Source organism: Chlamydomonas reinhardtii, chromosome 13 (genome assembly GCF_000002595.2).
Source record: "Chlamydomonas reinhardtii strain CC-503 cw92 mt+ chromosome 13, whole genome shotgun sequence".
NCBI lineage: Eukaryota > Viridiplantae > Chlorophyta > Chlorophyceae > Chlamydomonadales > Chlamydomonadaceae > Chlamydomonas > Chlamydomonas reinhardtii.
Genome location: NC_057016.1, coordinates 2,451,930 through 2,466,629, shown reverse-complemented (window position 1 = coordinate 2,466,629; position 14,700 = coordinate 2,451,930). Strand labels below are relative to the sequence as shown.

General features: G+C 65.4%; 2 protein-coding genes across 2 annotated transcripts; one reads left to right on the top strand and one right to left on the bottom strand.

Annotated features, from left to right (window-relative positions):
• Positions 1-26: 26 nt before the first annotated feature.
• On the bottom strand, positions 27-5,861 carry CHLRE_13g579950v5 (uncharacterized protein). Its single transcript, XM_043069542.1, has 8 exons — positions 5,594-5,861; positions 4,878-4,971; positions 4,140-4,264; positions 3,570-3,671; positions 3,248-3,367; positions 2,079-2,203; positions 1,474-1,576; positions 27-781 (listed from the first exon to the last, which is right to left on the bottom strand). Exons 1-8 carry the CDS (start codon positions 5,684-5,686, stop codon positions 623-625), a joined length of 921 nt encoding a protein of 306 aa, XP_042917517.1. The 5' UTR covers positions 5,687-5,861; the 3' UTR covers positions 27-622.
• Positions 5,862-5,988: 127 nt separating this feature from the next.
• On the top strand, positions 5,989-14,654 carry CHLRE_13g579901v5 (uncharacterized protein). Its single transcript, XM_043069541.1, has 17 exons — positions 5,989-6,155; positions 6,483-6,900; positions 7,294-7,412; positions 7,680-7,755; positions 8,128-8,213; positions 8,540-8,561; positions 9,002-9,105; positions 9,511-9,588; positions 9,832-9,853; positions 10,201-10,340; positions 10,722-10,883; positions 11,202-11,249; positions 11,603-11,702; positions 12,153-12,280; positions 12,733-12,801; positions 13,274-13,381; positions 13,678-14,654. Exons 1-17 carry the CDS (start codon positions 6,102-6,104, stop codon positions 13,984-13,986), a joined length of 2,043 nt encoding a protein of 680 aa, XP_042917516.1. The 5' UTR covers positions 5,989-6,101; the 3' UTR covers positions 13,987-14,654.
• The last annotated feature ends 46 nt before the right edge of the window (positions 14,655-14,700 follow it).

The following is a 14,700-nucleotide window of genomic DNA, read 5'->3' as shown; positions in this document are numbered from 1 at the left end:
CCGCATCTCCACACGACCACAAGCGCGTGCCTTTCAAGTTACAGCTGCCCAACCGCGCTGTCAGCCCGGCCTCAGCTTTGGCTATCCCCTGGGCTATCCCCTGTACCTGCATCCCAAAGCGCGTGCCTCATATTCGCCCTGCAGTTGTGCAGCCGGCCATCACTAAATGCTACCCCGAACCCATCCCGGTCAGGAGGGGGGCCAAGTTGCCAGCCTGCACTGGCCTCCGTCCGTCCGCTTGACCACACCACGTCCGACCGCTCAGTGTGCAGCACCCCGGCCGCCGGGAGCCGGCCCCACAGCTGTCCCTACTCCACACAACTAGCACTTCTGGCCCCGTGCTGCTCATTTCCCACAGGAGCCCCACCGCCCCGTCACGCCTGCGATCCGGAGTCGGCACTACCTCAGCACCGCACCCGCATTAGCACCCCAGTCACCCGCACCCCCAGTCAACCACCGTGCGCTATGTCCCTGCCCTCCCTGCACGCCAGCTTCCCCCGGGGTTCCTTACACGCATGCACCATCCCATCACGTCCCTGCCACCACCCCCTGCAACACCACCACAGCATCCCCTTCCTCCTAGCCTGTCCCTCCCTCCCTGCCTCCCTGCTACCACCGTAAACTACTGCGCGCCCGGCTGCCCCGCCGCCAGCTTGGCCAGCAGCGGCTCCACGAAGGGCAGCTTGTCGGGCGCGTGGGTCCGGTAGATGCGCAGCAACGCCTGCGTGGACGCCTCGGGCAGCTCGATCTGGGCGCGGCTGCGGGCGTCCTGCAGGGCCACCTGTTCGGTGTTCGGCAGCGGGGGGGGGGCGGGTGCAGGGATGTTTGGAAAAGTGGTACAGGATGCACAGGGGGGGGTTACATTTATGATCATTGAAGAGGTGAAGGCGTAGCCAGGAACGAGGGGGAGGGGTAGCCGTATATGAGCAGGACGGAGTCACAGAATCGGGGTGGGTGGGGTGTAATCACCACCCCAAACTAGACCAAGCCCAGTGCAAAAGAGGGGTGGCGGGGAGGAGGGGTGGCGGGGAGAAGGGGTGGCGGGGAGAAGGGGTGGCGGGGAGGAGGGGGGACGGGGTGGAGGTGGAATGGAGGTCGGGGCAGGGGTGGAGGTGGAGGGGGTGGAGTGGAGGCGAGGTGCCGCAGTCACACGATGGCCTTAGAAGTGGGAGGAGGCGTGAGGTACGAAGGAGCACCAGTGGCCGAGTGTTGAAAGCATCCAGGTCGCTTTGCATACTTTTGCGTGCGTCTCATGCAGCCACACACCGAGCACTGTGACTCCACCACCCGCCATCTGCCTGCCCGCGCCACCCGCCCCCACCCACACGTGATGTACAACGACTCGCTTATGCAGCTGCAGTTCTCCTTGCCGCGCGAAACAACTGTTTCCTTACGGGCTAGGTTCAACGCTAACCCCACCCACAGTCACCACCCGGCCCCACACGCCGTCACCTCGTCTGCCCCCGCCCCCACCTTGTCGGTGATGTGTGCGGCGCAGGCCAACACGCCGAACAGCGCGCGCAGAGAGCCGCCCGCAGTCAGCTCAATGGCCTTGGCGTAGTAGGAGCGCGCGGTCCTAGGGGCAGCGGGGGGGGGGGGGTTGCAAAGATTGGTGCAGAGAAGCGTAGCGAAGTAGGCAGCGGGGGTTGGGGGTTGGAAGTACAAGCGCAAACTAAACCATAGCAAGCCTAACTAGCGGAGCACAGGCAAAGGCGTTCTTTGCACGCAGGGGGCAGGGGGGTTGCATTTGGGGCGGTGGGGGGGTTGTTGCGGTTGTGGGAGATGTGGAGGAGAATGGGGGGCAGGAGGTTTGCCAGGTGGTAGGCGCGGGTTTGGCACGCGTGGAGCGTCCATCCATGCCACCGCGCGGGGCGGGCAGTGGCGGGGAGTGCGCGTCCGGCGCGGACTCGTACCCCTAAGTGCCGCCGGTAAGCACACGCTTAGAGCCCACACCACTATGACCCCACACCAATCCTTTCAGGTATGCACTCATCCCTCCATCCTCCGCCACACATCCCATGGCCAACCCCATATTCCCCGCCCATGCCCCGCGCGCGCGCGCGCCGCGCCCGCCTCACTTGTAGTTTGTGGCTCCGCCGATGGTGTACAGCACGTCTGCGTACCGCGTGTAGAAGGAGCTGTTGCCGGGGTTCATCATGATCAGCTCCTCGTAGCAGTAGGCTGCCTGGCGGTAGTTGAGCACCTGATGGGGTGGGGGGGGGGGTTACATTCATGATTACTTAAGAAGTGAAGGCGTAGGCAGGTACAGTAGCATAGTAGACGCGTTGTTACCGATGTCCGTGAAGTCCAGGGGGGGGGGGCGGCAGAGAGAGGGACGGGCGGAGGGGTTGTAAATACCAGCCCAAATTAAACCATACCAAACTAGCCGAGGGGGTGAGGGGGTGAGGGAGGGCGGAAGTGGACGGAGGGTGGTGAGGGGCAAGGTTATGGATTGAAACGACACATGTCTGAACCAGCACCCCGGGTGTGTCGCTCTCAGGCTCTTCCCCAGCCTTTCCACTGGCCCTTGCACATGACCCCACACCCCACCCTTGCCTGGCCTAGACCCTGGCCTATCCATAGATTCCACACTCCAACCCGCCCTACCCTGGGCTTGGCTTTCGTAGCCCCCTGCCCCCCTGCCCTGCTTTCGACTCAGTTAGAATTGGGATAGGCCAACCCGAACCCGGCCCCTGCCCCCCGGCCCATCCCCTGCCCCGCTCCAGGTACAGCTCCGACCTGCCACCCTCCCCCCCGCTCCTATTTTGTTGGGCTCGGGCACATACCCGCCCTCGCACCTCCAGGTACAGCCCCGCCCCTGCCAGCCCCCCTCCACCCCACCTGCAGGTACAGCTTCGCCCCTGCCCCCCGGCCCCCGCCCCCGCCCCTGCCACTCCAGCCAACCCCCCCCACCACCACCACCACACACACCTCCAGGTACAGCTCCGCCAGCTCCTCCCCCCCCACCACCACCACACACACCTCCAGGTACAGCTCCGCCAGCTCCTCCCCCCCCCACCACACACACACACACCTCCAGGTACAGCTCCGCCAGCTCCTCCCCCCCCCACCACCACCACACACACCTCCAGGTACAGCTCCGCCAGCTCCTCCCCCCCCCCACCACACACACACACACACCTCCAGGTACAGCTCCGCCAGCTCCTCCCCCCCCCACCACACACACACACACACCTCCAGGTACAGCTCCGCCAGCTCCTCCCCCCCCCACCACCACCACACACACCTCCAGGTACAGCTCCGCCAGCTCCTCCCAGCCGTCCTTGTCGTTGCCAAAGGTGTCCAGGTAGCGCCGCAGCGCCTCGATGGCGGCGGCGGGGTTGCCGCGGCTGCGCTCCAGAGACACCTGCTCGCGCGCGGGACACATACGTACGTAACTCCGGCGTCGTCTGGGCGGGCTTCCGTTTCGCTTTTAAACACACGCACATACACAGACACACATACGGTACGGAACCCGCTAATTATTTCCCCTAATAAGACACCCCCGCAGGGGGCCAGCCTGCCGGCCTTCCGTGTCACGGGGTGTGTCGCGCCACGAACGCACGCACCATGCGCTTGAGCGCCATCTCGTTGTTTGGGTGTGTGGCCAGCACGTCGCGGTACATCTCCTCTGCGCGCGGGAAGTCGCCCGCAGCCTCAAAGTACATGCCCTGCACCCGGGGGGCCGGGGAAGAGGGTGGCACGGCAGCTTCAGGCAGTGGCAGTGGCAGGCAAGAAGTTGGAGGCAGGCATGGCAGTTGCAGGCAAGCACTTTGCGGGCACGGCAGTTGCAGGCAGTGGCGGTTGCAGTTGCAGTTCCAGGCAGGCACATAGGCACAGGGGCATAAGTTTGCATGGCATGGTTCAGTCGCAGTGAGAATGTGAGAGGGCCGAGCCAGGAAAGCGATGGCAGCGGCGTGCTGCCCAGCACCCCTGCCCGGCGCTGCCCAGCACCCCTGCCCGGCGCTCCTTCCAGCCCTCCCGGTCTCGGTTTCTGCAAAGGTTGGAAAGGACTTCCACAGCTCCTTACCCCCCCTCGCTCTATTGCATTGGGTTTGGTTTAGTATGGGCTGGTATCTACAACCCCCCCCCCCGATGCATATTGAAACCCACAGCCCCCGCCGGCCTGCCCGCCGCACCTGCAGCCTTCTGGCGCGCACGCTGTCCGGGAAGCGCCTGTTGATGGCCTTGATGACGGAGGCGGCGAAGGGCAGCGCGTGTGCGTCCAGCGCCGCCACCGCCACCTGCTCGTGCACCAGCCACACTGGGGGGTGGGGGGTGGGGGGCGGGCGGAAAGCGGAGGGGGCGGGCGAAGTGATCAGATCACAGGTTTGGAGTGGGGGTGGGGGTGGGGGTGGGGGCGCGGGGGCAAAGCGAGCAGGAGCGGCGTCATAAGTCGTGTGCTTGTTGCGCCGCTCGTCGACGGGAGCCAGATCGCAACCATTCCTTCAGGATCCCATCACCCCCTGTTTGGCGCTGGTGGCGCAGCCGCAGCCGCGGCCCCAGACCTCTGCCAGCCCGGCAAAGCCGTTGGTGGTTAACCCAGCCTGCCGCCTCCTGCCGCCCCCAGCACCGCTTTCCCCCGCTCAGCCAGGGGAGCCCGCGTGACTGTGTCTGTAGCCCTACGGCTTGAACGGACACCACCCGCGCTTGCGCGGACTGTGTCTATATCTGTAGGTCTTAGCTGTGGAGAGCCCCTGCGCCCGGCTGCGCCCCTTGCAGCCTTGCGCCCGACTCGCTCGCACGCAGCCCGCCTGCGGCACAGGGCCTGCACGGCCTCTCCCCCCCCACCCCCCCCCCCCCGCCCACACACACACACACACACCACATACAAGCGCCCCCCGGAGGCCCGCAGCCCGCCCGACGCCAGCACTCACGCTCCTCCTCCGACAGGTGCGACTTGTAGTGGCGCAGAAGGATGTTGCCGTAGCGCGCCACGGTGGGCGAGTCACGCACGTGCAGCTCCCGCACCTGGGAGGCGGGGGCGGGGGTTTGGTGGGGAGGGGCAGGGGCAGGGGCAGGGGCAGGGAGGGGTTTGGTGGGGCTGAGTGTGTGTGCGGAGCGTCTGTGTGTGCGCGGCGAGTAAAGAGGTTGCAGGTAGCCGGGTGTCAAGTTGCGGCTGGTGTTTGTCAAGTTGCAGTTGGTGGTTCGGCGTAGCGGGGAGCCCGCGGCGCTGTGCGCATTCCGCCACATGCCGCTCCCCGACGGCATGCAGCCCGGATGCAGCTCGCATGCTGCTGCTGTTGTTGCTATTGGTGCTGCTCCGTAGCACGTGTGGTCATGCGCGGTAGCGCCTGGCTAGCGGCGTAGCTGGCTGAGGCCAGGACTCCATGCCCACCAGCAATCCCGCGCAGTAGTCCCCAGAATTCATTATCGCCCAGCAGCCCATCCCCCGGCAAGCCAGGCCGCCACCCAGCACACCCCCTTCTTATGCGGGTGCATGGCTGCATATGGTAATCTCGTGGGGCGCATGCGGCGAGGGTGCCGGCAAGGCGTGCGTGCGCGCCAACCCCGCGCACCGGACTAGCCCGCTCCCGCGCGGCGACAGTCGTCGCGCAAGGCCCTGCTGATCTGTAGTCCCACACCGACTCACTAGACGGAGGTATTTGATGAGCTTGTCCGCGGCTGGCACGCCCTTGGCGTTCCGCAGGCTCCGCTCCACCTCCTCAAGCTCAAGCTCTGACATCTTTGCAAGCTAGTCCCTAGATGGACCAAGGGTGCGGAGTATCTCTATTGGTTAATACTGCATCCGCGTAGCCCCTATGGGTGGCAAGGAAGAAGCTTGACGACAAAGAGATTGCAGACAGGTGTTGTGCGCGTGCGCATACAGTCTCTGAATGCCTGCCTCAGGTATACTTGGCGTTTGGTGCACTGTGGCGTAAGATTAACTGTAACAGTTTGCCCTTTGGACAAACCTCGCGATGGTCGCCTGCTTCCGATCCCGCGAAAGCTTAACGCCGCGCCGTTTTGTCTTTCCAACGGGCTAGAGAAGACGACAATACAAAGGGAAACTCATCGTGCCTAGCATAACGACTAAACTTGGCTTCCAAGCATAGATCAATTCAAGAGCAAAACCCGTCCTTTACTTCTCTTAGCTTTCAATGCCGCCGAGGAAGAAGGTGAAAGCTGAGGCTGCCGTGGTGGAGGATGCAAAGGTGAATTGGGCAGGGTTCGGTGTCTGGGTCCAGAATTGTGACTTGAGGGGCGTGTCAGCAGCCACGGCGGCCGAGCGGCCCAACCCTTCGCACACGTTGCAAATGCACCTCGACACGAAATGTAGCTGTAAGTAGGATGAAACACGCGCAATTGCAGCCGGGAGGGCGAGGTTCGTGCGAGTGCCTCGCCGGGCGCCGCGCGCACTCACAGCCCACTCACCCGCCTCCCCCCATCTTGCCGCCCCCCTTCCCCACCACCGCACCCACCCCCAACCCACCCACGCCGCCCCGCTCCAACGATCTCTCCCCCCCGCTCCTTCCACAAAGGCCGCCACTGCGCCCTCCGGCTCGGAGAACGGCGCCGTCGCCATAGAGGAGGACCCGCGACCCACCTCGCCACGTACCCGCGCCCGCAACCAGACTGCAGACGCGCCGCTCGCCGCCGCCGGCGGCGCCGCCGACGCCGCCGACGGCCCCGGCGGCGGCGGCGCTGCCGACGCCAAGCGCCGCAACGCGCGCCGCAAGTACGGCGGCGCCGGCAGTACGGCTGCGGAGGCCGACGTGGCGCTGGGCGCTACGGCGAGCGGGCTGCCGCCAAAGCCGCCTAGCGGCGCGGCGGCGGCGGCGGCGAGTGGCGGCGGCGGCGGGCGCGGTGGGCGGGGGCGGAGGTCGGGCGGCGGCGGCGGCTCGGCGGACAGCGACAGCGTGATGGACGCGGTTGTGAAGGTGTTCTGCATGCACGTGGGTGAGTGGCGGCATAGCGTGTGGGGATGGGGTTTGGGGAGGGGAGATTATATGCGTAAGGCTAACGAATCAGTCCCATCATCAAGGGGAAAAGTGGGGGCCGGCCGGGGTGCATCAATCAAGCGCGGGGCGGGATGTGACGGGCAGGGTTGCGGTCTTGACGCAGCACAGGCTGGCGCCCGCAACTGCCCCCCTGCCTCTCACTCTCAGCATAGGCGGGTAGGTTTCGGGGCGACCACCATCCCCTTCTCCCTCCCGCCTCCTCCGCCCCTTTCGCCGCTGCCTTTCCGTCCTTTGCCGCCCTTCGCCCCAGGAAGACCATTAGCAACGTCTATTGCTTCTGTTTCAACGAAAGCTGTCTTCCTTCCCCGCCGCCCGCTCCTCCCCCGCGCAGAGCCCAACTTCTCTCTCCCCTGGCAGCGCAAGCGGCAGTACAGCAGCAACAGCAGCGGCTTCCTGCTGCCAGGCCGCCGCATCCTCACCAACGCACACTGCGTGGACCACTACACGCAGGTGGGGGGAGGAGAGAGGGACAAGGAGTGTGTGTGTGTGTGTGTGTTAAAGAGCACAAGGAAAACATTACGCGTAGGACAGTGTATGCGATGCAGAATTATTGTGTGTGTGTGTGTGTGTGTGTATATTTGGGTGGGGGTGCGGGTGCGACTGGGGTGCTCGCTTTCTTCTTCTCCACTGGTCCCCACAACTGGTCCCCCCTCCCTCCCAACTCTTCCCCCTGCTCTCTCTCTTCCTCCGCCTCTTTCTCTCCCTCCCTCCTGCCAGGTCAAGGTGAAGCGGCGCGGCAGTGACGTCAAGTTCATGGCCACTGTTCTCAGCGTGGGGACCGAGTGCGACATTGGTGAGCGAGCTGTGGGGGTGGCGGTGTGGGGATGGGGGGGGTTGGGGGTGAGGGATGGGGCGTGGCGTGGCGTGGTGCTGGAGGCAGCTGCGCTGCGCGTGGTGCAGCCGGCCCCGCTGGCCGCCCTTCTGTGCCTTCTTGCCACCGCGCCCTGACCTCACAGCCCAAGCATGTCTCCTCTCCCGCCCTCCCGCACGCCATGCAACGCAGCGTCACCCGCTCCGTTCACCCCAACACCCACCCACACGCACAGCCCCGTGCCTCCCACTCCCTCACCCCCACTCCCACTCCACTCCCGTCACCCGCCACCCACCCGCCCCTGCTACCCACCCCACCCCACCCCCACCCCACACACACACACACACACACCAGCGCTGCTGACTGTGGAGGACGACAAGTTCTGGGAGGGTGTGGAGCCAGTGGAGTTTGGCACCCTGCCGCAGCTGCAGGACGCGGTGGTGAGAGGGGGAGGGGGAGGGGTGGGCGGGAGGGGTGGGCGGGAGGGGTTGGCGGGAGGGGGAGGGGGAGCAGGGGTTAAGGGAGTGGAGCGGCGGGGGCAGAGGGTGGCAGGCGGGAGCGGAGGGTAGTAATGCGGAGCAGGCGGCAAGACAAGAAGGGCACGGGCCGGGGCACGGTGGCGGGCTGGGGCGCGGCCGCGGAGTGTGACGTGAGCGGTTGCCAGTTGTAGTCGGACCTGACCTCGCAACTCCCCTCCCTCTCCCGCTGCCGCTGTTGCTGTTGCTGCCGCCGCTGCCGCTGCTCGTCACCTCCGGCATAACCACAGACGGTGGTTGGCTACCCCATTGGTGAGCCCCCTGGGGAGACGGGTGAACACGGGAAGGGCTAAAGGGGGCTTCGCAGAATTGCAGAGACCAGATCCAGGCACATTGCACAAGGGAGGAGGGTGGCGCCCTGCTGAGTGGCACGAGCACGCACACACACACACACACACACACACACACACACACACACACACACACACACACACACACACATGCACGCACGAGCCAGCTACGGCGGTCTCGGTATCGCCAGATCCGTCGCACTGCCCCCACCGACAGCGCTGCTGCTGACAGCGCTGCTGCTGACAACGCTGCCCCCGGTGCTGGGTGCTGCCGTCCACAAACGCACCTGCATCCTGCACTGCTGCTGCCGCTGACCGATGCCACCACTGACTCCGCTGCTGCTGCCACAACTACTGCCGCTGCCGCTTCCCCTGCGTTGCCCTGCGCTGCCTTGTCCGCAGGCGGCGACACCATGTCAGTGACCAGCGGTGTGGTGAGCCGCATCGAGGTCACCTCCTACATGCACGGCAGCAGCGAGCTGCTGGGGATACAGATTGATGCGGCGGTGAGAGAAGGGGAGGAGGAGGGGAGGGGAGGGGAGGGGAGGGGAGGGGAGGGGAGGGGAGGGGAGGGGAGGGGAGGGCACAAGCAGGCAGGCGCAGGCGTCCCGCTGTCTGTCAGCGGGCGCAGGCAGGGCCGCCGTACAGGTCGACCGTACACGTGCACACACACACACACACACACACACACACGCACACACACACACACCGCCATTTGCTGACCGTGCTTCTGCTTTCCTCGTTCTTCCCTCCTCTTGGTGCTGCGCCTTACTTGGGATTGCTGGAACAAACTTTCCCCCCCCCCGTAACGCTTCATGTTCCGCAAGATGGTCTACCGTCTACCACTTCCTTAACTAATCATGAATGTAACCCCCGCCCTCGCGCCCGCATCCCGGCCGCTAACCCCCCAGATCAACAGCGGCAACAGCGGCGGCCCCGCGTTCAACGACGACGGGCAGTGCGTGGGCATTGCCTTCCAGTCGCTCAAGGTGCGGCGTTTAGCAAACAAACAAACAAACAATGTCTAGGCATGTCTTAGCACTTTCTGGTGGCTGTGGTGGATGTACGCGTCTTGATTGTTGAGTATTTGGAGGTTTTGGGTTGCGTTCTGGTTGCGAGGCCATCTGCATTCCGCTCCCAGACTTTTGGTACCGGTATCTACTATCACTCGCTAAGTCAAGGAACTGATCCATGTGTGTGTGCCGCTGCTGCCTGCTCCGCATGCCCCGCAGCATGAGGACGCCGAGAACATCGGTGAGGCAGGGGGGGGGGGTACAGAGCGAGACTGTGTATGTGTAGAGGGTTTACGTGGTCAACCGTTGTGATCTGCGGTCGCACTCCGCCCAAGCAATCTGCCATAACACACGGCTCTCGTCTCCGTGTACTCAACTGCCCCTGCCACCCCGACACCCACACCCGCGAACCCCAATCCCACTCCCACATCCCTTCGTCCGATCTTTTGGTGACGACTTTGTCTGCAGTCTTCAAATGAATCCTGTGCCGCTTCTCCAACCATCTTTGCAACCCCACCCCACCCCATGGTCTACCGTCTACCACTTAACTAATCATGAATGTAACCCCACCCCCACCACACCCGCCAGGCTACATCATCCCCACCCCCGTCATCCACCACTTCCTCACCGACTTCGAGCGGCACGGCGCCTACACCGGCTTCCCCTGCCTGGGCGTGGAGTGGCAGAAGCTTGAGAACCCGGACCTCAGGACCGTGCTCAAGATGAAGGTGGGTGCGTGTGCGCGGGTGCGTGTGGGGGGGGGGGCGGAGGGGGCTGGGTGTTGTGCGGGGCAGGGGTTCAGAAACGAAAGTCCGCCCAGAGTGTATGTGTGTTAAAGAGCACAAGGAAAACATTGCGCAAAGAGTGTATGTGTGTGTGCATGTGTGATTGTAGCGCGTTTAAATGTGTGAGTGTGCGGCGGGTGACGGCGCGTGAACTACAGCGCCGTCCTACATCAACAGACCCCTAGGACACACAGTCATTTCCCATTCCCCTTAAGGTCTTCCCCCTCCTTTCCCTTCCCGCCCCCTCTTTTCTTAGCTAATCATGACTGTAACCCCCCTCCCCTTAACTCATCATGAATGTAACCCCCCCCCCCTCCCCTGCAGGCGGACCAGAAGGGCGTGTTGATCCGGCGCGTTGAGCCCACATCGGCCTGCTCCGCCGTGCTGCGTCAGAACGACGTGCTCATGAGCTTCGACGGCATCGCCATCGCCAACGACGGCACCGTGCCCTTCCGCTCCGGCGAGCGCATCTCCTTCTCCTACCTGGTGGGTTGGGCGGCAGGAGGGAGGGGGGCGGGAGGGGGAGAGGGAGAGGGGAGGGGAGGGGAGGGGGAGGGGGAGAGGAAGAGGAAGAGGAAGAGGGAGGGGAAAGGGCTGGGAAGGCGATTGGCGGTATTGGGGATGAGGTCTGCATGGTTTCGAGGTGGGCTAGGCGGGGCGGCGATGGGTGGCAGCTTTGGGTGTCGCTCCCTCAGCTCGCATATGCGGCTGCAGTTTCTCCTTGCAGCGCGACTGTTTCCTTACGGGATTGGTTCAAAGTTATCCCTCATCTCCCCCCCCCCATCCTCCCCACTTGGCACCCAGGTGAGCAACAAGTACACGGACGAGGAGGCGGAGCTGGTGGTGCTGCAGGTGAGATAAAGGGGGTGGTGTGGGTGGTGCTGCAGGTGAGACACAGGGGGGGATGGGGTGGTGTGGTGCTGCAGGTGAGACAGGGGGGAGGGGGGTGGTGCTGCAGGTGAGACAGGGGGTGGTGGGGTGGTGGATAGGGTAGGTGGGTGGGTGGGTGGGTGGGTGGGTGGGTGGGGTGGTGGGGTGGGGTAGGGTGGGTGGGTGGGTGGGTGCGTGCGTGGGTGGGCGGGCGGATGCCTCGCCACCGCCTCAGTACACACTGCCCTCTGTCGTACGCGCGCGCACACACACACACACACATCCTCACACACACACGCTCCCAAACTTCAACACACACTCTCTCCCACGCACAGGACGGGGTGCAGCGGACGCTGCGTGTGGGCCTGGGCGCGCCAGTGCGGCTGGTGCCCTTCCACACACGCGGCCTGCCGCCCTCCTACTTCATCGTGGCGGGTGAGGGGGGGGGGAAGGGCAGGGGGCTCTTGGGGGCACGGGGGGGGGGCACTAGGGGCAGGGGGGAGCGTGGGACAGCGCGCGGAGCCGTGGCAGGGGTTTTGCGGACGCCGAAGTTCACCGCGCGAAGACGCGCGCGCCTCTTGAGGCGAATCACCGGATGCTGCCTGCGTGCGTGCAGCCAGCCACCCTCCCCGCCGGCACCGCCGCGCTCAACCACCCTTAACCACACACACACACACACACACACACACACACACACACACACACACACACACACACACACACACACACACACACACACACACCACACACACACCACACACACACACACACACACACCGCACACGAACATCACATGCGCCCGTGTGCCGCTGCTGTACACTCCCGTACAACCTCCACCCCCCACGAACACCCGTCCCCACGTGGCTGGCCCCACGTGCCCCACAGGCCTGGTGTTCACGGCGGTTACGGTGCCGTACCTGCGCTCCGAGTACGGCAAGGAGTACGACTTTGACGCGCCCGTGAAGCTGCTGGAGAAGATGATGCACGGCATGGCGCAGCACAAGGAGGAGCAGGTGCTGGCTGGGGGAAGGGGGGTGGCCGGTTTTTTGGGGGGGGGCGTGGCGTGGCGTGGCGTGGGGGCGGAGGGGGGTTGCAAGGATGGTTGGTAAAGCGGTACAGGATGTACTGGAGACTGCACGGGCGGCAGAGGTCGGGGGCGGATTGGGGCCTTACGGTGGAATGGGATGCGGGGAGGGGGGGAACAAGCTGTGGCGAGGCGCATTGTCTTGAGGGCTGGAACCTCGCGCAAACCGCGCGCTACTCCTGACCCACTTCACTCACTCACTCGCCCGCACGCCCGCACCCACGCCACTGCCAGCTCCCCTGCTGGGCCCAAGCTTTCTTCTGCGCTAATCCTAATCACAGCTCTTGACTTATACTCCTGGCCACACTTACTCGCACGCCCGCACGCCCGCACGCACTTACCCGCACTCGCCGCTGGCCGGCTCCTCCTCCTCCCGCGCAGGTGGTGGTCCTGAGCCAGGTGCTGGCGGCGGAGGTGAACCTGGGCTACGAGGACATCTGCAACACACAGGTGGGAGGGCGGGCGGGCGGGCGGGGCGCGGGAGGACTGTGTGGGGGAAGGCTGGGGGAATGGGGCGCGGGGGCGTGTGGCTGCAAGGACGCAGGGGATGGGTGGGTGCGGATGTGCGGGTGTGGGGGGGTGGGTGGGCTTGGTCGCACGCCCGCTATTGCACGCGAGCGCCCGCAAGCGCCAGACTTGAGGAAGTGGGCCCGGGGCTCAAGGCGTTCGCCGCCCCCACCACCCCTCAACCGCCCCCGCCCCTCTGGGTTGCATGTTGTATATGTGTTGTGTCCCTCTGCCGCCGCCGCCGCCTCCGCCGCCTCCTGGCCGTTCCATCCCCCCTACCAGGTTGGGCCGGTATGTACAAACCCGCCCCAGCACACACACACCTCCTCCCGGCCCTTACTCCTGTGTGTGTTGTGTCCCTCTGCCTCCTCCTGCTCCTCCTCCTCCTGCTCCTCCTCCTCCTCCTGCTCCTCAGGTTGTGTCGCTCAACGGCGGCCGCATCACCACCCTGGCCGAGCTGGTGGCGCGGGTGGACGCCTGCGACCAGCCCTTCCTGGTGCTGGACCTCGAGTACAACCAGAAGGTGGGGAGGGCAGGGCTGAGGGGAGGGCTGAGGGGAGGGGAGGACGGCAGTGGCTGTCGGGGCCCCACTGTAGGAAAAGGGACAAAGCATATGAGGAAGGGGGTTGGGTAGCTGCGGAGGGTGCCAGAGGCAGAGCGTGGAGCAGCGCCTGCGACCGGACGCCCTGCCTTGTCCCCGCCCATCCCAACTCGCGCGCTGCTGTACCCGGCGGTTCCACTTCTCTCCCCTCAACCCGCCTAACTAACTAACCACCCACCCGACCCCATTCATCCACCCGCCACCTCTGCTATCCCCAGGTGGTGTTGGACACGGCCAAGGCACGCGCCGCTACGTCCGAGATCCTGGCCATGCACTGCATCGCCACAGACCGCTCGCCAGACCTGCTGGGGCAGCAGGCGGCGGCGGCGGCAGCAGCAGCGGGAGCAGCAGCGGAGGCGGCAGGAGCAGGGGCGGCAGGGGCAGGGCCGAAGGAGGGGGAGGCGGAGGCGGAGGTGAAGGAGGAGGTGGCGGAGACGAATGGGGCGGGGGCGGCAGCGGCGGGGGCGGCGGCGGGCAAGGCGGCGGCTGTGGGGACGAGAGGGGGGCGGCGCCGCCTGCCGGCGTAAGCTGGGTGGCGGCGGGTGTGGGTGTGGGACCGGAGGTGGGGAGGTCAGGTGGGGAGGTCAGGTGGGGAGGTCAGGTGGGGACGCGGTGCTGTATCTGGGGGCATGGCTCAGGAGTGCATGGGAGGTGGGGGGTCAGGTGCGAACCTGGCTGGCGGTGATCAGGGAAGGGGGTAAGGCGATGTACAGCACCCATCTGACGTGTTTTGGCTGGCTGAATCGCAGAGGTGTGCTGGCGTCTGGTGGGAGTGTGTGTGTGTGGCGAATCCTTGGCGGATGTGTGGCGGGAGCTGCTGGCTAGCTGGGTGGCTGCGGTAGGGGCAGGAGGCAGGAGGGAGGGGGGGGGGCCGGACCCACGCACTGCGGATGTAACAGATGCTGGGGAACAGGTGGTGTGGATGGCGTGGCGTGGCGTCCCGGAGGCCTGGACTGGAGCGGTCGCTGCGCGTGTGATGGGACAGGGTTTAGGCAGGTTGGCGAGGTCCCGTAGGGTGCAGCTGACGCCCATACCCCAAGCAGACGGCAAACAGTTTGCAGCGGCAGAGCAGAAGTGCATGGCTGGTCGAACGCCGGAGTTACGGTGCCGACAAGTTGCTGGCTGGCTGGAAGTTTGCTGATGCGCATTCCTCACACTCCGGGCTGTGAGCCTGTGACCCTCAACATGACCGCCAAGGCGCCAACACGCCGCACCCAGCACCCTGAGGCGCTCCTCACGGC

Coding starts and splice junctions, on each gene's coding strand:
- CHLRE_13g579901v5 (XM_043069541.1), top strand. CDS start 6,102: ATGCCGCCGAGGAAGAAGGTGAAAGCTGAGGCTGCCGTGGTGGAGGAT. Junction 7,756..8,127: donor GGGGACCGAGTGCGACATTG/GTGAGCGAGCTG, acceptor CACACACACCAG/CGCTGCTGACTGTGGAGGAC. Junction 9,854..10,200: donor TGAGGACGCCGAGAACATCG/GTGAGGCAGGGG, acceptor CACACCCGCCAG/GCTACATCATCCCCACCCCC.
- CHLRE_13g579950v5 (XM_043069542.1), bottom strand. CDS start 5,686: ATGTCAGAGCTTGAGCTTGAGGAGGTGGAGCGGAGCCTGCGGAACGCC. Junction 4,972..5,593: donor TCATCAAATACCTCCGTCTA/GTGAGTCGGTGT, acceptor CCCGCCTCCCAG/GTGCGGGAGCTGCACGTGCG. Junction 1,577..2,078: donor GGCGGAGCCACAAACTACAA/GTGAGGCGGGCG, acceptor CGCTGCCCCTAG/GACCGCGCGCTCCTACTACG.